General features: G+C 45.8%; 1 protein-coding gene across 5 annotated transcripts in view; it reads left to right on the top strand.

The window, feature by feature from the left end:
• Positions 1-26,624, top strand: part of WWOX (WW domain containing oxidoreductase) — a 910,606-nt gene that overhangs the window by 253,649 nt on the left and 630,333 nt on the right. For 4 of the 5 annotated variants that reach the window (XM_079116953.1, XM_079116957.1, XM_079116955.1 and 1 more), the window contains 2 exons: positions 8,898-9,083; positions 14,763-15,027. In XM_079116953.1, coding sequence (XP_078973079.1) covers positions 8,898-9,083; positions 14,763-15,027 — 451 coding nt within the window. The remainder of the gene's footprint in view (positions 1-8,897; positions 9,084-14,762; positions 15,028-26,624) is intronic. The other variant, XM_079116956.1, reaches the window with a different exon arrangement.

The raw sequence follows: 26,624 nt of genomic DNA, 5'->3' as shown, positions 1-26,624 counted from the left end.
TTATTTGGAGTCACAGAGCTGGATGCAATCTCCAGAGGGACATTTTTGAAAACAGAACAAGGTAGCAAAGGGCACACTGCATGCAGCAAAGGGAGGCCTGAGGGTGGACTGTGTCACAGATGATGGAGAGGAAGTAGCATGGAGTCAGCCAGCAGGGCCCACTGTGACAGAGAGCTCGGGGGGGGGGGGGGGTTGCATTTATGGATTTTGTTCCCAATTTTTAATCCCAAAGACTGGGGCCTTTCCCCCCTCTTGCATTGTGGAACCGATAACAAGAATAAGCCCCTACTCAGCAGTCAAGAAGACTTTTATTCTTATTCAGGGATAGGAGAAAAGGGAGACAGATAAATTTGCAGATCGGCTTCCTGTCCCTTGGGGGTTGAGAGGTTATAGATGTGGAGCAAAAGAAATAAGGGGAGATTTATGCTACTCAAGGGGAGGAATACTCATGCCCTCTATTGTAGTGCAGCTAGAGCTTACCTGGGGTCACTCTGGCAGCCAGCCTAGATCTGGCCTCGTTGGTCTGAACATCGTGGGGGAACTCCTGACCTTCAGGCTTCCTGACCTCAAAGACAAGCAAGTTTAGGATGGGGCAGAAATTCAGCTAGTTAAGCCAGAAGCCATTGTTCTCCTGGCAGCTCTGGAAGATTCTGGGTTGTGATAGGACAGAATTCAGTTGGGATTGAAAGGAGTATTTGAGGCAAGGAAAGGGACAGTGAATGAAAACAAATAATTTGAAACCGTAGAGCATGAATGGGAAGGAGGAGGCCAGAGCAGCCTGAAAGTGCTCCAGGGTCAAGTGTTATCTTTCTCCAGCAGCTAGCTCCTGTTCGTCTTCCTCCCTTTCCTTTCTCCACTTCCTTCCTTTCATTCATGATTTCCTCCTGTGTGATGGTCAGGAAGATCTGATGGGGCTGATGGGTAGTAAGAACAAGTCAGCGGAGAGGGAAAGACTGGAAGTGCCAGGAAGTGGGGCGGGCAGTGGGCGGGGCTCTTGAGGGGTCACAGAGGGTGAAGCTGGAAGAGAATTCAGGGATAAACCGTGTAAGAGCAGGTTCAGCTGGGTATGGTGGTGTATGCCTGTAACCTCAGCAGCTCTGGAGGCTGAGGCAGGAGGGTCACGAGTTCAAAGCCAGCCTCAGCAATGTAGAGAGTCCCTAGGCAACTCAGGAGACCCTGTCTCTAGATAAAATAAAGAAAAGGCTGGGGATGCGGCTCAGTGGTTAAGCGCCCCTGGGGTCAATCTCTGGTAACAGCAACAACCAAAAAGAGCCGGTTCCAACAGCCTTCTGGTTATCACACCCCTCCAGTCCTCTTTCCAGTGTGATACAGCCCTGGGTGACCAGCGGAGCTGCTCCCTGGAGAGAATCGGAGCCCTGCTCACCATCGCCATTGCCGGGTTGTTTTCCGGCAGTGGAGAGATGCAGCAGGCCCTGGGCCACTGCACACAGTGATGGGGCCTTCCATGGACAGGCAGGCTTCCCTCCCATGGAATCCCCGCTGCTGCAGAGAGGCTGCAGAGAGGACGGCCTTTTTGTCCTCACAGGTCAGAATCCACCCAAGAAGAGAAAGACTAGCCTCTTCAAGTGCTGACTAATAACCTCCGCTTTGGGCTTGGAATGATATTATTTTTGTTTCCCTTCTGTCTTGATAGTTTGAACATTTCTTTTGATATTCTGTAAATATTCATCATCTCAGACCCTTTTGAATTGCAGTGGCTTTTAGTCAAAACTGTGCAAAATGTGCTATTTGAATAATAAAAACCTCATTAAAGTGAGGCAAAAGGAATCTTTTCCTTTTGTACAAGCCAATTAGGTGTCTTTACAATTAAAAAAAAAAGTTGAGTGCTTTATAGTCTCCTATTCCATCAGCCTATTTTTAATTAATAGAGGTGACACATTTTAGGTACTGGGTACATATTTTGCCTCGGGTGTTGTGCAATTAACATTAATGAAGGGTGTTAACACTTGGTGAGGGAGGAAAAGGTTCCCCAGGTCCTCTGAGGGGGTCCTGCCTCCTGGCGGAGAGCTTTGGTAGGTCTCCCTCTCCCTGGGACAGTGCAGGGCAGTGAACAAAAGCAACCAGGGGAGGGGTGGTTCCTGAAGAGGTGCGACATCAGAATTCTCAACGTCCAGGCACATCCTAAAGACAGGTGAGCACGGTGGAGATGAGCTTTGAGGAATTTCATGTCCCCTCGTGGACTAGAGGGAATGCTGTGAAGATAAAGGAAGCAGCGATGATTTAACCTGGCACCTGGCACCATCCCGGGACACTGCTCCTCAGGTGCGTGGGAGGGGTCCTCTGCTGTTCCCTTTACAGGTTAGGGAGGTCAGCTACTGGCCAGGAGGCAGGGGTGAGTAACAGTAGCCCTGAGCTGGAATTTTGGCGTGGTCCTCACCGCTCCACTTTGGCTTCCTAAGGGCAAAGGTGGCATCAGGTCACAATGACCTCACATGGTGCTTTTGACTTTGTTTTATTCTTAATTTATTTGCTTACTACTTTTGGTGATTTCTGATACTTGCTTCATTTCTGAGCTCAGGAAAGCTGCTTTTCCTGCCTGTAAGATGGCTACAATGATCCATGTCACCTTGAGTTATTGTGAAGATTAAGTGTAGGTAACACAAAGCTGTTGACCAGTGTCCAACCCATGGTTGACACTCAGAAAAGGAAAAGGAAAAAAATAAATAGCTGTGTAGGATGGAACCAAATATTTGAGAGGTTGTCTAGGAGAAGCACAAATATATGTATTTTACTGTCTTTCCCAAGTTTTTCCCCTTGCTTCACAATCTGGATCATCACAGCTGCAAACCAGGAGGCTCTGCTTTGATTTGAACTCATGCATGTTGTGGGAAGGTCAGAGGCTCCAGAGCCTGAGTGCCCACCTCTTCCGGGAGACCCGGATCACCGGGGCTGGGTGTTGACACGGAGGTGGGTGCCTATGTGGAAAACAGATTTTCCCAGCCAAACCCAGCTGTAAGTGTTAGGCAGGTGACAGGTTGGAAAACACATCAAGCAGCAGAATGAAATCAACAGTTTCTAAACCAGATCCAGATTCCCCATGAAAATGAGATTTCATGGATTCTTTAAAAAAGAAACAGTAGTTTATAAAATCACTGCTGTAAAATTCCTTGTTTAAAAATTAACTTATGCTTTCTACTAAGCATTTAAGGAAGGGAAAAATAGAAGAGAAGGGAGTACCTCCCAGCTCACTATGGAACCAACATTTCCCTGATGTCAAACTAAACCAAAGATATCACAAGAAAAGAAAACTAGACCCAGATCTATTGAATAGAGACACAAAATTCTTCAACAAAATACTAGCAATCTAAATGCAATGCTTTATGAAGTGGATTATGCACTATGACTAAGGGGTTTTATCCAAGGAATTCAAAGTTAATTTAACATTAAAAAGAAACAATCATTGTAATACATAATAATAGGAGAATAACTGATCATCTCTGTAGACTAAGGAAAAAAAAAGTTATTAGAAAAAGATTCAACACTGTACCGTGATAAAATAGCACTCAGCAAACCTGGAATGGAAGAGCATTTCTTCCAGCTGATAGGGCATTTATGAAAAGTCCTCAACTAACATCATATTTAATACTGAAAGTTTGAAAAGTCAGTGCTTTTCCCCTAAGATCAGAATCAAGACTATGATATTCCCTGCCAACACTTCCATTCAGTATTGTACCTGAGAGTCTAGCCAGGGGAACTGGGCAGAAAACAAAGCAAAACAAAAACAAATGAGAAACAGAAACAAATAAAAAGAAACAAACAAAAAGTCAGTCTGGGGATGTAGCTCAGTGGTAGAGTGTTTGTGTGAGGCCCTGGGTTCCAACACAGCACAGCCACAATCACAGCAAAAGCCATCCAAGTTGGAAAGAAAAAACTATCTTGTTTGCAGATGAAATCATTTGTATATATAAAATCCTAAGAAATTCACTTTAAAAAACTGTTAAAACTAACAAATGCATTCAGGTAGATTGCAGAGTAAAAGATTAATATGCACAAGTCAGTTTGTTTCTCTGTGCTAGCAATGAATAATTCCAGAATTAAATGAAGAAAACAATTCTACTTGCAATCATATCAGAAGAAAATACTTAGGAATAAATTTAGCAAAGGATGTGAAAAACATACGCTTTGAAATCTATAAAATCTTGTTCAGAGAAGTTAAAAAAGACCATCCAATGTTCATGAAACAGAAGACCTAATATTGTCTCAATGTCAGTATTCTTCAAATTGATCTACAAATTTAATACAATCTCAATATAACACCGGGCTTGTTTTCAGAAATTGCAAACCTGATCCTGATCTTCATACGCAACTGCAAAGTAACCTGACAGCTACAACAAGATTGAAAATGAGCAAGGTTTGAGGATTCCCATTTCCCAGTGAGAAAAACTGTAGCATTGTCATAGGTATGGACAGAGAGATAACAGAATATAATCAAAAGTGCAGGTACGTATCTCCACATGATCAATGGATTTACCACAGTAGTTTCCAAATAAAACAATGAGGATGTTATATCTTTTCAAGAAATAATACTAGAACAACTGCATATTCACATGCAAAGGAATGAGGATAGATTACTTACATACACCATACAAAATAATTAGCTGAAAATGGCTCTTGGACAACAGCACATATAAAACTCTTTGAAGAAAACATCGGGGTGTATCTTTGTGATTTTGGGATAGGCGATGGTTTTATAGATGTAGCCCCAAAAGCACAAGTGACAAAAGAGGAAAAAAAGGATAAATTAGAATTCATCAAAATTAATAACTTTTATGCTTCAAGTGAAACCATCAAGAAAGTGCATCCGCAACATACAGAATGGGAGAAATATTGCAAATTGTGTATCTGAGAAGGCATTCATGTCCAGAATGAAATTTAACATTCAATACGAGAAGGATAAGCCACTTGGTGAGAGTGGGCATAGGATCTGGGTACACATCTGTCCAAGGAAGATCACTATTTTTCAGTGGACACATAAAAAGATGCCCACCATCATTAGTCACTAGGGAAAAGCAAACGAAAACCACAATGAGATACCACCGCTAGGTTCTATAAAAGAACTGTAATGGCATATGCCATGTGGAGGTGGAAAAATTGGAATCCTAATTCATTGCTGGTGGAAATGGAAATTAATTCTTCCATTTTGGAAAGCATTTGGCATTTCCTCCAAAACCTAAACTTAGAGTTACCATAGGATCCAGTGATTCCTCCTCTAAATATTTATCAAGAGAAATAAGAAAAAAACACCTCCAAAAGGACTTGTAAGTGAATGTCCACAGCAGCAGCTTTCACATTACATACGTTGGACAACACGTATCTATCAGCTGTTGAATGGATAAATGAAATGTGGCCTGTGCATGTAGTGGGATGGTTTTGGAAATAAAATGGAAGGAAATATGGATCCATACTGCAACATGTATGAACCTTGCAAACGTTCTACCAAGTGAAAGAAGACAGGAGATCGCATATTATATGTTTCTGTTTGTGTGAAAAGTTCACAGAGAAACAGATACACCTCTGCTTGAATCTGGAGATACAAAATGACAAGGAATGCAATCTCTCTCTGGTCTGCCATCTTGGATTCACCTGTGTGAAATGTCCAGAATAGACATGTCCATATGGTGTCACGGGTGGGCGGAAAGTGATTAGTGACTGCTAATGGGCATGGGCTTTCTTTTTAGAGTTATGGACATGTAAAGTTAGAATGTGGTGATGTTCACAACATTTTATCTGTATGTTACACCTGTCAAATTATATACTTTGGGTGAATTTTATAGTATGTAATTTATAACTCTAAGTTTTTTTTTAAAGATATTAATTCATGTTTATTTTTTAAAATAGGAAAATACCATCAGCCATAAAAAGGAATGAATAACGTGATGATTTCCTAAACCCCCAGAGCTAACATTTTTCTATACTTACTTTTTTTTCTTTTCTTTTTTTTTTTTTTTTTTTTTTTTTGCGGTACTGGGAATCGAACTCAGGGCCTTGCGCTTGCGAGGGAAGCACTCTACCAGCTGAGCTATCGCCCCAACCCCTTTCTATACTTTCTTGCTGATATCTATGGAACTTTTATCTGGAGGAAGGGGGTCTGTATCACATACAAAAGTTAGTTTTCTGATTTGGCAATTAAATGGGGGAAGTTTGGAACCTCCAGTTCAATCATTGCTTATTTATCCATTCTCCTGTTGCTGGGTTTTAGGTTGCTTCTACTTCATGTATAATTTTATGATTTTAGTTTGTGGGATAATTGTTATTCATTTTTATACATAAACATTTATGTGAGTTTTGACTATTTTCTTAGGAAAATATGTGGGAAGCTCTAGTAGCTTCCTAAGGAAGCCCTAACAAAATGCCATAAACCAGTAGGTTTAAACAGGAATTTAGTCTTTCACAGTCCTGGAAGGTTAAACTCAGAGGTCAAGGTGTCTGCATGCTTGGTTCCCGCTAGCTGCTGGGGCGAGTCCCCCATAACTCTCCCCTACCGTCAGTGGCTGTGGAGATCCTTGGATTCCTACTCCTGCTCTCGGGCTGTAACCTCTGACTCCCTTCGCATCTCTTTCTCTGCTTAACTTCTCTTTTCTTTTAAAGGACAATTGGATATGTGATTTAAGTCCCTCCTTAATCCAGGACAATCTCATTTCAACATCCTGAATTTAATTACACTTGAAAAGACCTTTTTCCAACTAAGGTCACATTCAGGGATAGGGGTGGTCATACCTTGTGGAATCCACCTTCCATCCCACTAGAGGCAGCCCCACACCCAGGGTATGGGAGGCAGCAGTGAGAACGCGCTGGCCCTGGGCACCTGGGTGGGCCTCAGTGTTGACAGAGAATTCAAAACCAGTCCTATAGCCACTAAAAGCCATTCATATTTTATTATCATCACTCACAGGCACTTCTAAACATTATTCATGATAAAATATTTCTTCCTCCATCCTCCCAATATGTCCTCCCCCGCCCCCCCAAAGTAGGATCACTGGGTGAAATAATGTGAATCCTTCTGATGCTCATGAGGAGCATTTTCTACTTAAAATCCAGGATGCATGAAAACATTTCCCTGCCAGTTTTACAAAGATAATAAAAATATAATAACATACATAAACACAAATCTGCTGACTTTTTTGGTAGAAAATATTGGTTGTAGTAGAGTTGAACATGTTAAATTGTGTATTGGTCATTTGTAATCTAGTTTTACAAATTTTAAAAATATCTCATATCTGTTAGACTGTATTTTCTCGTCGATTTCTAAGAACTCTATATAAAGTATGGATCCTTTGTATTATATCACATATTTTTCATTTTGGTTTTTTTTTTTAGATGACCTATTTTAATTTTTAAATGTGCTTTGTTTCCCCATTTCCCTTTCTTGAAGGCCATTTTTTAAATTTAAAACTTGTGACTCTTACACTGTTGGATTCCGTGAAAATGAAAACAAAACCAGATTGTTTAAATAGTAATCAACCTATGAAATGTTTCTATGAAAAAACACCCTTTTTTTAAAAATGAAAATATAGGAAAGATTTTTTTTCCTATATCAAAAAGAATTTCACCTGCAGCCATTGCCCTGGAATCAGAGCTATGTGAGGAAAACTAAGTGTCCTCAACATCCAGCTCCTTATTTTACAAGAATCAAATGCTCAGAGAGCCTGGAAGACTTGTCTGAGGGTAGCCAAAAATGCAGGTCCTTGAGTTCTTCATCCAGGGCTCCTGTGAAGTCAAATCTTGTTTAATTTTTTCCCCCTCTCATGTTAAATGTGTTTGCACAATTCCTGAAATGCTCGTTTTAATTTTGCCTGGTATTTATTTGATTGCGTTTTTCCCTTAGAATAAAGATAGTGCATGTATGGAGAGAACAAGGTATAGGTAAAGCCAGGACAAAGGCCTGTTCAGACACGGGGCCGCCAGCCTCTCGGGTCTCTTCTGCACATCGTCATCACGATCCCCTTCTCTGGATGCGGATTTGTGTCTGTGGTCCTGCAACATCACTTGCTTGACTTTATGATGGCTTACAAAACAAAATAGATTTGTTTGTTATAATTCAGATGGCTTAATATTATTCAAGCATATGGCTCCATTCTACTTCCTTTAATGATTTCCCCATTTTTTATTTAGTTCACTCCCAATTTGTTGTCCTATGTTGCAGTTTACAAACACTGTCACTACCCTCAACTGTATTTCGTTGTACAATTCGCGATTCTGGTTTGTGCATTCAGATGAGTTCTCTTAAAAACAATTTGTTTATGAGGATTTAGGATTTAGATTTGCATGACAGTATTACTTTTATTGTCAAAAACTGTATTGTGGAACAAGTTAATGTGTACAAAAGAAGAGAGTTTTATAGCTTGGCTGAACCTCTCTGTCCCCAGGCTGGTTTCCAACAGGTAGCTATGATCTGAACTCTAAAAGGAGAGTGTTCACCCAGGTGGGCCTGTCTCCTTAGACAACGTTCTTTCCTCTTGATTGTTTCATTAGCACCTCCTACGTGCTGGGTGCTATGCCAGCCTTTTCTTAGTAGGATGTTTTCTCTCTCCTTTCTCTATTTGAAGGACTATTTTGATTGAAGATGAGGAACGGAGGAATGCGCAAGCCAGATGAATTAGGAATTGCAGGGTTAATTAGCTGGTGGAACCTGGATTCCAACCAGGGTCCCCAGCATGTCCCAACTTGCCCAGCACTGGCTTGCATTTAGCACTAAAAGTCCTGCATCCCAGGAGCCTGCCTGCCCGGCGTCCTAGGACGGTTGCCCACTCAGAGCGTCGCGACACTCTCAGGCAACTCGTCTCTGGCTGATGGGATCTTGAAGGCAGAGGAGGATGTGGGTGGCTGCTGGTTTTAAGCGCTGGCATCTGCAGATCGTTGCCTGCTTTGTCTTTCAGGCCTCTTCACGTGCTCGTGTGCAACGCGGCGGCGTTCGCTCTGCCCTGGAGCCTCACAAAGGACGGCCTAGAGACCACCTTCCAGGTGAACCACCTGGGACATTTCTACCTGGTGCAGCTCCTGGAGGACGTCCTGTGCCGCTCGGCCCCTGCCCGTGTGGTGGTGGTCTCCTCCGAGTCCCATCGGTGGGTTGGAATTGCACGTTTCGCTTGTCCCTGCCTCGCATCCTCTAGATCCCCCATGGCCCTGTTCCTGAGGGTGATTGTGAGGTGCTCTGCGGAGCAAGGGCGCTGCCCGGCTTCCCTGCTTTCTCTGGGTCTGCGTGCCTGGGATGGCGGGGACCATTGGGGGGCTGTCTATAGCAATGCAGAGTGTTTTCACAACTGTACTTCAGGCTCTGCGTCGATCTTGCTTAGAGATGGAATAATAATTGATTAAATCTGAACGGTGTGACCCTTATCGATTTGTAATTCAACAACTTCAACATCTTACGAAGAAGAATGTGCAGTTATTCTAGCAGGAGAAACAATGCAATTAAAGACTGCGAGATGAAATCCAATTGTTTTATAATGAGAAATTAGGGAATTCAATGCAGACATTAGCTGTGTAATTGTGGAAAGGGAAGTACTGTAGTTAGAACATATTAGAAATCTGGCCATGCCTCTTTTGGTTAAAATTTCAATTAAAACATCAGATGGCCCTTCTTTTCTATTACCATTAGGAGAATATTCAATTGACTAAAAAGACATTTGAAAATTCCATCGTATTTTCAGCATATTTGTTTCTGGAGTTGGATAAACAACTATTTGTCTAAAGAGAAGTACTCAGAAAAGACAAAGGACTTGCTGGTTGGGTGAGGCTAGATTTAATACTTGTTTGGGAGATTTCTCTTTCCCATTTTCTTGGTGTAGGGGTGGGAGGAAGTGTTTGCTCTCAGCAGAGTAGCTGGGAAAAAGAATGTGCGAGGGCCTATGTCCCCCCTTCTCCGTCTTAAGTCCTGCCTGAAATGTTTTAGTGACCCAGAATGAAGCTTATTTTTTTTAATCATACTTCCATAAAACGTAACCCCTGGGACTTGGGAGAGAGAGACCAGCCAAGGGTTAGCTTGAACCCTTTATCATTCCCGAGCACAGGGGCTTATGGTATAAGTGACACGCTGCAGATAGATTTGCCTTTACCATTTTGAATTTATGATGGCTGAAATGAAAGGAAGTTGCCAGTAATAATCCTCCCCTGCGTGAACAGACACGGAACATCTAGTAATTAGGCAGTAACAAAGTCTGGACGGTCTTATCTTTGCAAATCACAGCAGGTTTGAAGGAGACAGAGTGGCCCGTTAGGCAGCAGAGAGGGCTCAGCAGCTGTGCCAGCCCCCGTGCAGGCCAGATGTGGCAGGCACCTTGGGACATGTTTAAGTGAGCTGGTACTTAGTGGGAGAAGATGTCCAGTGGCTTTCCTTTGTTCTCCTCCTACCTTTGTTCTCTCTTTGACTGTGGTGTGGCTCATGCCCTCCTCAGAGATCAGATCGTAATTCTATTTACAAGAGTAATTTGGAAGGAAGGGCCTGGGCCTTCTGAATCAGCTCCGTTTCTGTTTATAGACAGGGCCTTCTGTCTGGCACCTGCCTCTGGCTTCTGCTTCCCAGTTGCCCTTCCCAGGTTTTGTGTTCTTACACGGTGACCACCCCTCAAGCCACTGGCTCAAGGCTTGTGTGGTGTCCCTTGGCCTGGAGAGCCGGCACAAGGCTGGTGCTCAGTGGTACGTGGGACCCTGGCTCCCTGCTTAAGGACCCAGAGCCCTAAACCACGCAGTAAAATGCAGTGTTGATTTCTAATTACCTCCATAAACCTTGGTTGCAATCCCTTCACTGGAGTCAAGACCCCCTGTTAGGGGAAAAATAAAGTCCTATGTTTGCAGAAAATATTACACTAGATTGCCCCAAGGCAAAATATTTATGAGTTTCCCTGTGTCTTCACTGTGTTTTTACTTATTTATCTGTAGTCTGAGCAAGTGAATTGAGTTTCTACCTATCTAAAATATATCATATTGAAATGAAAGTTTGATTTCCTTCTGTGAAAATTTTTCAGATAACAATTAAAATAGAGTGAAAGTAGCAAAGGGCTGGCTGGACACCTCTAAGTGACTTGAACTGTGTTGAGTGCCCACCTGATACACACACACACCTACACAACCACACACACAACCTCAGGTACATGCAGTCATACATGTATTCACAGTATCACATCCATCTACACACACAATAACACACACACACAACCAGAAGTACACACAATCATACACATTCACACAGTAACACTATCACACATAATCACAATAACACACACAACCACAGGTACATGCAGTCATACACGTATTCACACAGTTACACATCCATCTATACACACAATAACACACAACCAGAAATACACACAGTCATACACATTCACACAGTAACACGATCACACATAATCACAATAACACACACAACCACAGGTACATGCAGTCATACACATATTCACACAGTAACACATCCATCTACACACACAATAACACACAACCAGAAGTACACATAATCATACACATTCATACAGTAACATGATCATGCATAATCACAATAACACAACCACAGGTACATGCAGTCATACACATATTCACACAGTAACACAGCCAAACATAATCACACACTAAAATGTGTACACATACATGCACACATACAATCATGCACACACCATCACATGTTATACACAATTTTTAATGCAAATTCAGTTCTACTCTTTAAACATGTGAACTCTTGTCTACATAGAATCCTAATTACTTAAATCTGGGAATTTAAAAAATCTTCAGTTAAAAATAAAAGAACCTGACAATATACAAATACAAATGGGGACCCCTTAGAAAGCAAATGTTAATGCCCAGAGGCAAACGTTAGTATTTTAGTGTGTCAGCAAGAGATAATTCCATTAAGATCTTTTTCTTTGACTTTGTCAATTTTTCAACTTGAAAATAGAGCAGGAAGTCTTTGAACAGTTGTATTATTTGCCTCTTGAGCTGAGAGGTGGCTGTGGCCGTTTTTTAGGAAGCCTGTCTAGGCCCAAAGGGATCAGGAAGCAGATCCACCCTATGCGCTTCCTGGAAGACAGTTCACACGGGCCATGGGGAGTTCCAGGTGGGCTTTCTGCCCAAGAGATGGAAGAGGGAAATCGGGCCTCTCCTGCTGCAGGTGCTGTTTGCAGGGGGAAGCCTGAGACCCTGCAGCCGGCATTTCTCCTCCTTCAAAAGTGCCCTGTAACCTAATTCGCTACCATGCAGTGTTTTGGCCTTGTTCCTAGATTCTAGGAAGGAGAGTCTTCTGTCCCCTTAGAAGTTGAATCTACCTGTGTTCCGGTTAAAAGCCAAAGCAGAGAACTCGTCACAGATATCAGAAGGGTTAGCACAGAGTTAACATAGAACTCAGAGGGTCTGAACCTCGCAGTACATTTTGCCTTTTGAGAGATGCTCAAAACAAGACTTTTGCAGTAAGTGAAACCTGCCCCTTGGTTTGGAAATTCAAACCCATGATCAAACTCAGTTCTCTAACTCTGTACAGCCTTGCAGTGGCCCAACACTGTTCTAGTAGCACACAGGACTGTGAACGCCCGCTCCTAGGAAGGTACAGTCCAGTGTCGGAACCAGGTGAATGGTGGCTTGCAGCCAGGAGTGGTGACAGAGGAGGCCCAGTGCATAGGCAAAGCTCAAAGGTGCCACAGCTGGCTTTGTCCCTGACCTCGAGGGGCAGCAGTGTCGCCAAACACTGGGATCAATATCCTGGATGGATCCTGGAAAGTGCATGCTTAATTTCCAGGGAAACGAGCATTTCAGCTTGTGTGCTGGGGCTTCTTCCAGTCCACACCCCTCCGCCACACACAACACCGAGAGATCATGGCGACTTCTGCGGGGAGTGTTAGTTCACGAGAGCTTCCTGGAGGAAGAGGTTCCTGAGCTGTGTTCAGCTGAATGCAGATGCCAGACGGGGTTTCCAGCAGCAGCTATCCAAAGAATACTGGGAGGTGGGAGCAAAGGGTGTTGTGTTTCTCCCAAACCTTTTAGATCTGCTCTAACTCCGTCATGTCTTTTGCAGCCTTAAGGAAGTTGGGTTTCCAAGTCACGTCCCTGAACTTGGATCCTTTTAGTCTCAGCTGATAGCCCCCTTTTCTGACAGCTCCTCTGTAACACCTTCTTACCCTGTTGAAGTAAAGTTCAGAAATAACAGAACTCTGCGCCAGCACAACAACCAGATGTGTGTGTTGGTGCACGGCGTCACCTCCAGTGGAACAGTCACGGGCACAGACTGTCGACAGGTGTGTGGCATTGCAGGATCCAGCACCCAGTGCTGACTCAAGCTGTGCGCTCCAAAACCCCCCAGAATCTGAAAGCGCCTTCATTCCTCATTTGTGGGGGTCTCACACTGTACTCCTGGAAACTCAGTGGATGGGAACGCTGTAAGCGTACAGCACAGCTGGACTCTGGGCTCAGGTAATTAGACACAGGCTTCTCATCTGCATGGAAGTCCAGTGAGGCAGTCTTTATTGAGCAAGAATCCACCTGCATCGCGGGACATCCACCATCGCTGGCCCCTGCCGGCAATCATTATTTCCACCAGAAAAAGACTCCCATAAATTTTCAAATTTCCCACTAAGTTCCTCTGCCTTAGACAATTAAGCTCTGAAGCCTGGGCTCTTCCTGTAGTTTGGGGACGTGGAAACCAGCAGCCAACAATTAGTTTCAAGGTCTCATTGTCAGATCCTGGATGACATCTCTAGTCCTTGGATTTGTTGATGACTTCAGAGCAGGAATGCGGTTTAGCACCAGAAATTGGATGTCACTGGCTGAGCCCTAAAGAAAGGATATTCACTTTCCCCGAGAACATGAGTTCCACCGGCCTGCGTGGCACTTTTTTGTTTTTGTGCCCAACCTGAATGACACGATTCTGTATTTTCCACTCTGCCATTTCCTACCGTACCCTCATGCTTCCTTATTACCCAGTGCCCAGGGTTAATTTAATGAAGCAAAATATTGGGAGTCCTTAAAGAAAGATGAGAACATCTAGAAATTCCTTTTGTTTGTTACGATCCAATTATTATTATTATTTTTTTAGAGCAGTCACTACTTTTTTTTTTTTTTTTTTAAGAAAGGAAGAAAGGAACGGAACCAAGCAGCTGGTGTTTAACGACTCCGTCAGACCCAATTATAAAACATCAACTAGTTACTTTGATTTGTGCACGTCCATGCCATGGGTATACTTAAAAACATCTCGCTCTGCCAGAACTCGTTTTGGCTTTGTTTACATTTATCTTTTAAATGTAGAAGACTGTTGATGGCACCTTACCAAGGTTATAGCGCCTTTAGAATCATTAATTTTTAATCTGGTAGAGAGTCTTGGAGGAGCATGCCTCATTCGTATTTGCTTGGATGCTCAATAAAAATACAGGATTCCAGCTTTGGCTAAAATAATCCAGGACAGCCTGTCTAAGGTTGGGCATGCTGTGCCTTTCTCTCCAAAAGCAGCAGCCCTTGATATAAGGTACTTACTTGTTTCATTTAATTGTCCTCGAACTTCTTGTTGAAGGTTTCAAAAAATACATGAGAAGGGTCGGGGAAACTGGGTGTGTCCACTGCCGTTACCAGAACGGGCTGATCCAGGTGTCTTTGGAGGTGGTTGGCTCGCTTTGCCATGTCCCCGATCTTTGAAGGGACGGGGCCCGGCGTGTGCAGAACTGAGTTTGCAGCGGTCTCTGCAACATCTCCATAGATTTCTACATCAAAGGCTAAAGCTAGACAGAACTTTACAGCTTGGTTGCTTCCTGCCCTGCCTCCTCTTTTTCCAGGTTTACGGATATTAACGATTCCTCGGGGAAGCTGGACTTCAGCCGCCTGTCCCCATCACAGAGTGAGTACTGGGCCATGCTGGCCTACAACAGGACCAAGCTGTGCAACATCCTCTTCTCCAACGAGCTGCACCGGCGCCTCTCCCCGCGCGGGGTCACTTCCAATGCGGTCCACCCTGGGAACATGATGTACTCCTCCATCCACCGCAACTGGTGGGTGTACACGCTGCTGTTCACCTTGGCACGGCCATTCACCAAGTCCATGGTAAGTCCACGGCTTCTGGCGCCACCAGCACCTCCAGCGTGCCTTCCCTGGAGAGGCCCAGCTGCCCGTGCCCCCTCCCCCTCGCCGTCTGCCCCCATGAGATGAGTCTGATCTTTACGTGGGTCACGTTGTCCATCAGACCCAAGCCACAAGGAAGGCACAGGCGGCCTCTCTCTGTGGCAGGATGGAGAGAAGAGGCGGTTTCTCAGTATCGTGCTGAAGGTCTGGATAGAAGCGATGGTTAATTTTCTTCGGATGGGATTGCTCTTTTGATTCAGAAGGCTTTGAACATCTATTGTGTTGGGCATCACACTTGAGAACTGTGTTTTTGTTAGAAGGTGGAAAATAAGGATTCGTAACTATGCACAGTAGTGCAGGCCGGTGATCCCTGCTATTTTAGAGGCTGTGGCAGGTCAAGACCAGCCTGGGTGACTTAGTGAGACCCTGTCTCAAAACTGGAAATGCAGAAGGGCTGGGGAGGTAGTTCAGGGTAGGGTGCTTTGCCTGGCATGTGTGAGACCCCGGGTTCCATCCCCAGTGCCACCCACACACGCAATTTGTGACTCTTGACTATTGGACAGTTAGCAGTGTGGTTCCTTTGGGTTCACTGGGAAGCTGTATCAGATGTTCTAAAGTCTCTCTTTAATGGAGAAGTTGGTGTCGCCCCTTCATTGTTAGAGTGCACTTTATTCTTTGCGTCCTGACGCAGGTACCTTCTTGGATAAATCACATCACCTTGGTAAGATTTGGAAGTGTTCACAAAAGGAAATATGAAGTTTTTCCATTTTTTGATGGTTGTTTATCAACAGTGTATAGAAACTTCTTCCATGAAAGCATTTTAGTGGGAAGTAGTTTGAATGAAAGATACACGTTTTACACAATGTATTTGGGAGACTACTTTTCTAATCTCCAGGCATTTGAAAATATTTTCCTATTGATGAAGACTAGTATTTCAGTTGACCAAACATAACATCTATGCCACAGAAATCACCCTTTCTCCAAACATGTTTTGGCTATTAGAAATATGGCAGACCATCAGCTTCCAATGCTCTCACAGCCTCTGAGCATGATCTGCCTTCCCTGAGGTCGCTCACACCTGCCATCCTTACCCGTCATGTTTGAGGATGACTCTTAAAACTACCACGTAAATCTCAGGAATTGCTTAGGAAAGAGTCAGTAAGAGATGGAACCTAGTTACCCATGCGTGTGAGGCCACACCCCAGTCCCCAAGTGGGTCTTAGACAAAGCAAATGCAGTAGTTCAAGGGTTGAATACTGAAAGTATTCAGGGAGGGAGGGGACTAGGAGAGTGGCTGTCCTGGTCGTTGGGTGGGTCTGAGGGGTTATATCTGGAAAGGAAATGAATGAAACTGTTCAGACGTGGACCATGGGGTTGGGACATTTCCAGTCACTTTCTTGTCCATGAGCGTGTAGGGGTCTCTCTCCGTGAGGCTTTCGTTGACCACGATGAGGTTTCATGCTCTTTCAGGAATATGGGTCTCAAGTGGGTGGCACTGTCATGCATAGCTGTGGATGGCTTGTCAGAATTTGGGGAGGGGGAGAAGAAGGAACAGTCCTTGTGATTTTTCTGTGATTTCCCTGTGCCTTCAAGACCACCAGGTGCTGACCAGTCCGTGAACGACATTTGTAATCCTTGCATCTTGCATCTTCTCGTTTGGGTCTGTTCCTTGGTGGGAGCTAAGAAGCTCCTTTCTATGACAAAGAGAGATTGGGTTTTGTTTCGTCTTACAGAATGCCTCTAATTAGAGGAACGTGACAGGAGAGAGTTGGAGGGGGTCGCGAGTGGAGGGTGATGTAACTAGCTCCACTGTTGTGAACGCCAGCGCGTGAGGAATGGACAATGGAAAAGGCAGAAACTACGATTCTGTGACCTGATCCCAGGGTGCAGGGACTCTGGACAGGGCAGGAGGAAAAGGAAGACAGGTTGGTTCTCATAAAGTCATGCTGGGTCAGCATCTTTGTTTCCCGGGGGGTTGGTCAGTTATTATCTAATACTGACTGTAAACTATGCTTAGGAAAGTCGGGGTTGATCACTGGCTCCTTAGACCTAATGGGAAGGTTTCTGCAAAGTGCCAGCAAGTCACCTGTGGCAGGTGCCCATGTGGCATGATGAGTATTGTGGTCAGGATGCAAGCCAAGTGGAAAACTAGCGTCACGTTAGAAACTGAGGCGGGAGCGTTGCCCCGTGAACTGGGAAGGGCAGTGAGTGGGGAAGGTCGGTGCCCCGTGAGCTCCACACCCTGGTGTCTGGCCTCCATGGCTGAGTCCTCCACCTGCCCAGAGGCCTCCTCTGCCCACCACCCTGGTCACTTTGGGACCCCAGTCACAGGAACACAGAGACTGCTTGTGAGTGGGCTTTGAGACCATAGCAAGGTAAGGCCTGGGGCTGAGAGAGAGGCCCACAGAAGCATCCTGGGTAACGGGCAAATGGCGTAGCCCTCAGATCCTGGGTGAGAATGGTGTGGGAAATGCAGATAACCAGCTCCTGGGAGGGGCCAGAGGGGAGGCGTGACTGTGAGAACCTCATTCTGCTTAGGTTGTGAGGGGAGAGGTGGACCTAGGAAGGCAGCGGTGAACAGCGCCCGTGCTTGGGAAGGGGTTCCACGTGGCCTCCTCTTGGTGCCTAGAGGAGCAAGTGCCCCCTGGAACCATAGCCCAAGCAGCTCTCCTGTTAGTGACCCTAATAGGCAAGACCCGGCTCTTACCTCTGAGAATGGGGACAGCTGGACAGGTCACTTCAGGTTCAAGCCTGCCTCCTCATAACCAAAAGTGCCGTGCCTGCCCTTGCACGGATCGGCAGTGACGGGTGTAACATCTATGAGTGGACGTAGACTTTCTGCAGTGACTGTAATCTGACAATCCAGCATGGTAGCGGCTGGCCACATGTGGCTGTGGAGTTGATGAAGCACGGCTGAGGAACTGAGGTCTTAATCTGACTGAATCTCAGTTGATGTAATGTGAATGGCCATGTGCGCCCAGTGGCTTCCATACTGGAAAGCAGAGATACGTGAGGTCCCTGGCACAGTGCCTGCTGCGTAATAGGAGTGTGATGCTTCTGCCACATTGGCTTAATCAGAGTTCTGTGAGCAACACCTTGGTCTCGAAGATTCTCCTCCAAAGTTCAATTGCTGATGAGAGGACAAGAGTCACAGGCTAAAGGAGCCTGACTTGGAGTTTGGAGCTGGGCATGGAAGGAGCTGGGGGCTCGGTCCTTGGCCCCAAACGCTAAGGGACGGGGGAGGGTGAGTCATGAGGCAGGAAGGTTGTATGCATGGAGGCACCCTGGCTGGGTGGTCTCCGACGTGCACATCTGCTCTCCAAGGCAGACGGTGGTGTGGGCATTCCATGAGTAATTGGTAAAATGGCATCTTTTATATTCCACAAGTGGAACATTTTAGATAAGCATAAAGATTAGGAAGTTTGTAGAATATGGAGCTGAGTTTAGAATCTCATTAAAATCCTCCCTCATATATAAGTATATGTCTATGTATTTAGGTGCTTCATGGTATTTTTGAGCCTTTAAAATTCAGGCTTATGAAGAGGTGGAATGGTGAGCTGGGACTTATTTGTCAGTCTTGGAGCCTGCCACTTCTCCTTCGTAGACACATAGGACTCCGTGTCTTCCGGAGCGGCATCAGCATGAGCGTAGCCCTGGGGTTGGTCAGTTTGATTAGCAGGAAGAACTAGACTGATTGGCCTTGTTTCATTCACAGTATGGGATTTGTTTCTTGGATGATGAATGCACTTCTGTCATTTTAAGGGGAACACATTTGGGGGTGTAAAGGACACAGTCGCAGCCCCCCACACCCACCCCACCTGAGGGTTCAATTCCTAAATTCAGAGGAAGCTGGGTGGCATAGATGTAATCTCCTGTCACCAGATGCCTAGCGCTAGGTGTTGTGCTTTCTGGCTCCTTCTGCATGTCACCTAGGAAAGGTCTTTTCCTTTGACACGAACCTTGCTGGAATGCATGCTCCATTGTGTGAGGTCGAGGAGAAAAGAAATACAACTTGCAGCCTCCGGCCGGAAGCCTGCCTTTGCCTCCAGGACGGCCGCTCCCATAAGCATTAAACAGCAGTATTCTAATATCGGTGTCCCTTTTTTATTTGCTGTGACTTGCTGTGACTATGGTGATTTTAGTTACAGTAATTAGGTCACCCTTCATGGAGTCAGGCTATTTTAAGTGCCTCTTTAAGGAATATTGTTGCAGATCAGTAATTTTACAATTGGATGTTCTTGTGCAACTTTATTAAATGTAATCTGTCTTTTAAATGTTGCCCTTTTACAGTTATACATTTCTAATTGTTGCTGTAAATGCATTATCACTTTGAAATTAATTAATTTTTCCATTTTGGCCGCCTGCAGTATAATAATCACTAATGAGAAACTCATAGGGATTAATTCTCAGCACAGCGACCCCTACTGGTAAAGCTACATCTCTGCCACCCTGTGACATCCAGAGAACAGGAGCAGTGTACTGGGGGGTCCCAGGAGGGAATGCTCATTTCCCCTCCCTCCAGTTTATACTAAAATAAAAGTAATGACTGAAAATAGAAATAGGGTGTGTTTTTTTTTGCATGGTTCCAAAAAAAAATGCAAGATTCTTCAAATAACTGCATCTTAAAGGAAACTGAACTAGGACGAGAGCTGTCTCAGAGTGAAGTCACATCATGGGTGCACCGTACGCTGCCTTTTCAGTCTCTCCAGCCCCTTTTGTGCAATGAAAATACACTAAATTTTGCATACATATGTGTTAATGTGCATTTTATCTTAGTATGTGTATTTTACTTACACATATTTCTTTATGAGTTTCAATTCAGAAAATCTGACGTACGGTATTTTCGGGTGACATGAGAGATTTTCAGGAGCAGTTTTGACCATTCCAATTGTTGTCCTGGGTGTGGACTTTGGGACCTCCCGTCTCCTCCCTGTGTGGTGGTTTAGGCCAGTTGTCAGGATTCTTGACTGACAGCTTGTGCCTTCTCATCTGCTCCTGACAGGTGTTCTTCAGCATCAGAGCCATCATCTTCACTTTCCATGTGCAGAGAGAGCTTACCCAGCTCACAGAAATGGCATTCTGCCCTCCCTTCTTTGCCACCTACCCGGGTCTACCTACTTCTGTCAAATGCACCAGGGCGCCGTGCCTCCTGTGTGTCCTTGGGCGGTCTCCATTCCGTTTTAACACGTTGCACAGCACCTTCACGAAGCTCACCCGTCCCTGTCTCCACATAAGCCTTCAGATTCTTGTCAACAACTTCTTGGGCAGAGGTCCTAGGTCCAAGCCAGCCCTTGGCCGACTGGAAGCTGAGCAGCATCACGTGCCTCTTAGGGTGTTCTGTGCGACCAAGTATTTGTGTTGGCAGGTAACAGTAGAAAGAACATCACGTGTTAGGGTAGCAAGAGCTCAGCAGATGTTTTAGGGAACTGCATTTTCCAATCCTTGTACATTAAAAAATGGCTCGAGTTTGTAGAACTTCAGAAACGACTGGGGTTTGTTTCTTGTGGCTGTGTCGGGCCGGCCATCGTGTGAGCTTTAACAGATGTGCAGCTCCCCTGCTAACGGATGGGCCTGCAGTGCCCGTCCTGTTGCAAAGTTATAAATTATAACTGGGAACAGCACAGGATGCCATTCTCCTGCCTTCGGGAAGCCAAGCTGGGTAGTTCTGCCCTTGAATAACCCACAGCTGTGTGATTTATCGTTGTGCAATTTAAAACATAATGAGTGAGATAATAGATGTTGATTTGTCCTTTAAATTAGTATTTTAGAAAAATACTTCCCTCTTCATCCCCTTTAAATACCTGTGGCAACTGCACCGTAGGCACCGTCAAGGACAAACCTCCCGGTCAACTCTTTATTGGTATCTTGGCGAATCACCTGTGAGGCGGAGGGAGGCGCGGGGCCGACTGATGTTAGGAAAAGGAAACACCATTTGCACAGGAGAGATCTCAGCATTGTCCTCACTCACCTACGTGTTCAGAGAGTTGCGCGTGAGGGTGGAATTCTCAGGTTGCCTTGGCCCGCAGGACCAGAGTGTTACAGCAGCAGACTCTTGGGTCCGTGAGCTTTCCTGCGCTCTTCTCCCCTCAGTCCACCTTCCCACAGCCTGCACGTTCTCTTTACGTCCCAGAATTGTCACTGTCCTTGGCTTCATTAGTTATCTCTCACTTCTGTCCAGAGCTTTAGAGTTTATACTGTGTGCTTAGTCCAGAGGCCGATGGATAGGGAAGGTTGCAAAACAGCAAAGGATTTGGAATCCGTAGGCCTGTGTTCCAAAATTCAGTCCCCCCCTTCCTTTTTAGTTGTGTAATTTTGAAATGACTTGGCCTTTCTCAGGTTAATTTTCTACATCAGTTAGGATGCTTTGGGTCATGTGTTTTTGACACCTACTTAAAGGAGGTTGGAATAATAAAGTTTTGGTTTTCTGTTTCTTTGTATTTAGTTATCGTTGTTTTCACATATCTTGAAGCCCTGAGGGTATGGGCTTCTCTATCTGCAGCTCCTTTATGATTGTTTTGGCTTTCTCCTCATGCTCACAAGATGATTGCAGCAGCACCAATCATTTCATCTTACTTGACAAGATCTGAAGGCAAGGCAGAGTGGTCAGGTACCTGCTTGTCTGTTGCCCTGCTTTATCAACATCATTCTGTCTCAGAACTGTTCTCCCAAGCTGACTTTTCCTCAGCTCCTGCTAGTCAGGATTAAGTCACCTGTCCCTATCCCAGGTGCATGGAAGGCTAGGAACAGGGTGACTGGCAGGTTTGAGCCCCTGGGGGAGAGTCAAGCTCAGATGGCAAGGAGAAACTGGCTTTTGAACAGGCTAAAGAGCCCTGCACGCAGTGTGCTCCCATGTGAAATGGGAGTGCCTTCCAGGTTATGGGCTGGTGTGAGAGCAAGTCAGAAGCGAAGAGAAGCCACCTGGCCATCATGGGCCAGCTTCACCTGAAGTCAGCTGCCTGCTGCGCCTCCTGAGGTCCTCAACCCCAGACCCCACCCACCACCACACCTCCAGGGGGCAGGTGGTCTCTCAGATTAGATCAGAGTCCCGCAGGATGCAGGGAAAACCAGCACGTGGAGTCCTGGGGCCCGAGGGTGCTCCTCAGCTGTGTGCTCCCTGAACAGCGTTTAACGCGGCCGTAATTTCAAGAGTCATTTCTGCGGCTTCCTGTTCATGGTCGGTCTCCCCCTTTCTGGAGGGTGGTGTCCTTATCTTCACACTGCTGTGTCCCGGCTCCTCGCAGTAGATGAATGTAGGGGAGATAATTTGATGTTTCTAATCCGTGGTTATTTGTGCATTCCTGCTCCTTAACAATGGGATGTTCTAGCTTCCCCAAGGAAAATGAAGTGAGAAGAAAACGGCATCGAGCCTACAGCATCCAGAACATGCTAGACGCTCAGTAAATGTTGGTGGGTATTGCCATCGGCTCTGCCGTTCAGCCAGATACTGGGTAGATATTGGGTAAGATTTTAGTCCTCAATACGACTGTCATCCCTCCGCTCCACTGAGGTATGATTAACAGGACTCAAACCTGTCACGGTGTCCAGTGTGGCGTTTTGATCTAGTCACGCACACTGTGAAGTGGTCGCCATAGCTGAGCGAAGACACGTGCATCACATCACGTGGTTTTCGTGTCCTTGAGAACACTTACGATGATCTACTCTCAGCAGATTCCAGCCAGGTAACACGTCACTGTTGACCATGTTCCCCGTGCTGTGAAAGGGATCCCAGAACTTGTTCTGCTTAGCTGACACTTGGGACCCCTGGGCCCACACCACTCCATGCTCCTCTCGCTCTCCATGTCCAGCGCCTTTTGGGCGGCAGACAGGAGTGCAGACCTGCGGGACTTGTCCAGCCGCCCCTGGCCTGCCTCCCAGGTCCACGCTGCGGCTCTGCCCGCTGCATCTCTGAGGGGTGCTCACAGTTGCCTGTGCTCCCCACAAGGGGACAGAGAGTCACAGAAGGTGCCGTCCTGCCTGGGAGCCCATGTGTACAGGCCCAGGTAAGCACCGAGCAGCTTCTGAGGGCGGGGAAGCCAGCCTGGCCCTCCTGGCCTCCTGTTCGCCCGCCGGCAGCCCTTGGTGTGGAGGAGGGAAGGCGGGCCCCTCGCTTGTGGAAAACAAAGCCATCCTCAACAGCGCCCCGTCCCCGGGGCCTTCCGCTTTGCTCCCCCGCGCTCCGAGTCTGGCTCAGCCTTCTTCCTGCATGAGCACCCAGGAGGGGGAGAGGCGACTGGCTGGCCTTAATATGGGTGACGAATTATTTAATGAACATTTAACCGAGTTGGGAAATTCCCCCGGTTTTATCTCCCGCGCTCTTTTCTTCTGTGGGCCGCTGGCATTGTGACTACGCGCTCCTCCTTGCAGCTCTCTGCCGCTCTGCGTGTGTGCGTGTGTGTGTGCGTGTGTGTGTGTGTGTGTGTTTAAAGCTAGTGTGGCCTTCTTTGATCCTCCCCCTTTCAGCTTCCTTTTCTCCAATTTCATACTTCTTTCCAAAAGCGTTTGGCCTCAGTTCAGTTTAGCTCCTGGAGGCCAGCATGACTAACACATGCCAGGAGTTTGTGCTGCCCATGGCTTTCTGGAACGTTCCTTCTCTGAGCATTGATTCCTATGTAACTCACTGGACACGTTGATTTTTCCCCCGTGAGGTGTAAGGCCATGTTTTTCTGGCCCACACGAAGCTCAAGCCCTGAGCTCTGGACTGCCTCCCTGCCTGCGCCCGTGGCACCAAGACACAGGAGTGCTTGGCACGGAACTGAGCGTGTGTTACCTGGAGGCCGTCTCCATGCTCCGGGGGGTGACATCCCTGCGTCTCCTCTCATCTACAGAAAGGCTAGCGTTCACTCTAACAATATGTGTCTCCTGAGTGAGTCACACAGCCTCTCTGGCTTTTTTTCTTATCTGCAAAATGAGTCAGTTAACCAAGACGAGTGTCCTGTTGGCTTATAAAAATAGTTTAGTTCACAAGGAAATAAGAAAGAGAGACTAACACTTTTCATTGTGGGTGAAAAGAAGGTTCGTGCCCCTGGACTGTCCCCCTCACTTCATGGAAGAGCTGGTATTGGGGTGCCCAAGAGTGTAGGCAGGACTCCACCGTGGGACGAAGCAGTCTCCTTCAACTCTGTGGGACTTCAGGGAAAACCCACCCAGCCCTGTTGTTTCCCTGTGGGTAATGGTGGGCTTACACCTGGGAATGACTGGCCCACACAGCACCCATGTTTTTCTGTGCGTCTTTTGGATCCCAGGTTCCAAACCCTCACTGACCCCGGGGCAGCACTGTTGAATGGTGAGCCCTGAGCGCGTGCCTGGGCTGCAGACCTGCACCAGTGCGCCACACAGGGGTGTGCAGGGAGCATGGTGGCCTGGGGCCAGAATCATGTCTCATGGCAGTTACTCCAGTCGGTGGCACCATTTATGAATAAGGTAGCTCAGCCACGTTCAGCAAGGACTGGGACAGTAGTGACCCAAGAGGGGAAATGCTAGGAGCAGGGCTCTCTCCGAATAAATTCACGAATAAGTAAGCTTCAGAAAGAGCTTGACCGGAGATCATTTTGATGTGTGTGTGTCCATCTGTCTGACCATCCGTCCACCCATCCATCCAACAAATACTACTGAGCATCTAGCATATGTCTGGGATGCTGCCAGGGATGGAAGGCCAAGCAGGGCCCCGGTTCTTGCCAAGACCAAGTGCTGGGAGAGGAACAGTAAGCCTGGAAATGAGGTGGGGGGGGGGCCTCCTGGGCTTCAGACTGGTGGTGCCTTTAATTAATTTGAGTAATTGTTTTTACCAGTTCATCTTCAAAGAAGAAGTAATCAGCTTCGGTTAGAAAACAAAGCAAGCCAGGGAGTAGCCCTCTCAGGCTGGATGAGCCTGCCCTTTGCTTTGCATTGGAAAATGTACCCAAAGAGTCAAATGGGAGGTTTTCCATATGTGGGGTGATAACTCACTCTGTTCTCTTGTTTTGGATCTGCTGAGAGCAAAATAGAAGTGCAGATGGTCTGGGTATCTTTGTCTTCCTCAGTGTGATGAAGAGGTAGTAGGAAGGATCATCTGTAAGCCTGGTTAGGAAATGCCCAGTTTACTGTGTACGGATCCCTAGGTGGGTGCAGCGTGGTTGAGACCAGGTAGCAGAGAGTACTTTGTAATCCTTAAAGCACTTTGGAACCTCAGAGGAGGTAACCACAGTGAGGACTTTGGAATGGGGAGTTTGGGCTGCAGTGCTGCATCTTCCCTGTGCACAGTCCCCACATAGGTGGGCAGTAGATGACCTTAGAGCAAAGCAGGCGAGGGTCAGAGACTCCAGCACGTGACCGAGGGCACAGAGCAGAACCGGGGTGTCTTAGCTGGAGGGACAGCCAGGCAAGAGTCTGCTCAAGGCCCAGCTCCCTGTGGCCCTGTAGGTTGAGGACTTTGGTTCCCCGCTGGGGCTTGGTTCCTTGAAACTTAGGCCTCTGCAACAGGGCAGCTGGCCTAGTGGAAGCATGGACTCCAGGAAGGGAAGAGTCCACTGGGAGGTGGAAGTTGCAGTCCTCTGCCATCTAGCCACCAAGGTGACACTGTATTGCTTTTGTCCTGTTCTCATTTAGAACCTGAGAAGCAAAATCACTGGGTCTGGCACGTCCTTTCTGCCTTCTCCTGATCTGCCTTCTTTCTGGGATGAGAGGTGTGGAGTGCACCTTTTCTTCTGTATGTATTTATGCATTTCTGCCTCATGATGGGAGCTGAGATTTAGTCCTTTAATAAGAAAGCTTATGAAGAGAATAAAGAAGCATGTGGACTGTTTCCTAAGGTCAAGTATTTGTTTTCCTGCTGCTTTGGTAGAGGGGGCCTGGGTTAATAGATGGCCTGCATTTTCCTTTTAAAGAAATTTGTATTGCCAAGATCGGAGTTGAATTCTAAAAATCAGCAAAAAACACTGAACTTTTTTTTTTTTTTTTTAAGACTCACCAATCATTTCCAAGTTTGCTTATTCAGACAGTGTGTGATCTGTGGGATTTGTGGTAGTGATTGTTGTTGTTTTTTTGTTTTGTTTTGTTTTTTAATTGGAACCTTTTTGCTTTATTTGAAAAATATGATAGAGATTGATTTTAAGTGGGAATGTTTGGGTTTCATGTCATAAAACCACCCCTGTTAAAATGTATAATAAAATACTTAGTGATGTTCAAATTTCCCCTGTGAAACATCGCACTTTCTCACTGAGCTGGGCGTTTCACTTCTTCACATCCCACCTTGTGTGGAATCTGCACCACTTTAAACAGTTCGTTCTTGAGTTTCATGTGATGGTCTCTTTAATCATTTACATTCGAAAAAAGAAAGTGAAATATTCTCTTAGAAGCCAAAGTAATCCATGAGAATATATGGTGTTTGTTCAGCTGGATATCTTATTTATTTGAAGTCTTGAAAGAAATCTCTTCTGACTGCTCAAAAAAGGGAAGGATAAACAGTAAGAATGTCCAAGTAATCTGAGCTAGAAAGTTCCTTCTTTCAGAGAAAAGTTATAAAAAGTATATTTGCGAGATCCAAAAAAAATACTGTACATCAACTACCGAGACCTGCATGTTTTCTTAGTATTCTCACTCTT

The sequence above is a fragment of the Sciurus vulgaris genome, assembly GCF_902686455.1.
Source record: "Sciurus vulgaris genome assembly, chromosome: 17".
Taxonomy (NCBI): Eukaryota; Metazoa; Chordata; class Mammalia; order Rodentia; family Sciuridae; genus Sciurus; species Sciurus vulgaris.
This window is presented reverse-complemented; position numbering and strand designations above follow the sequence as displayed.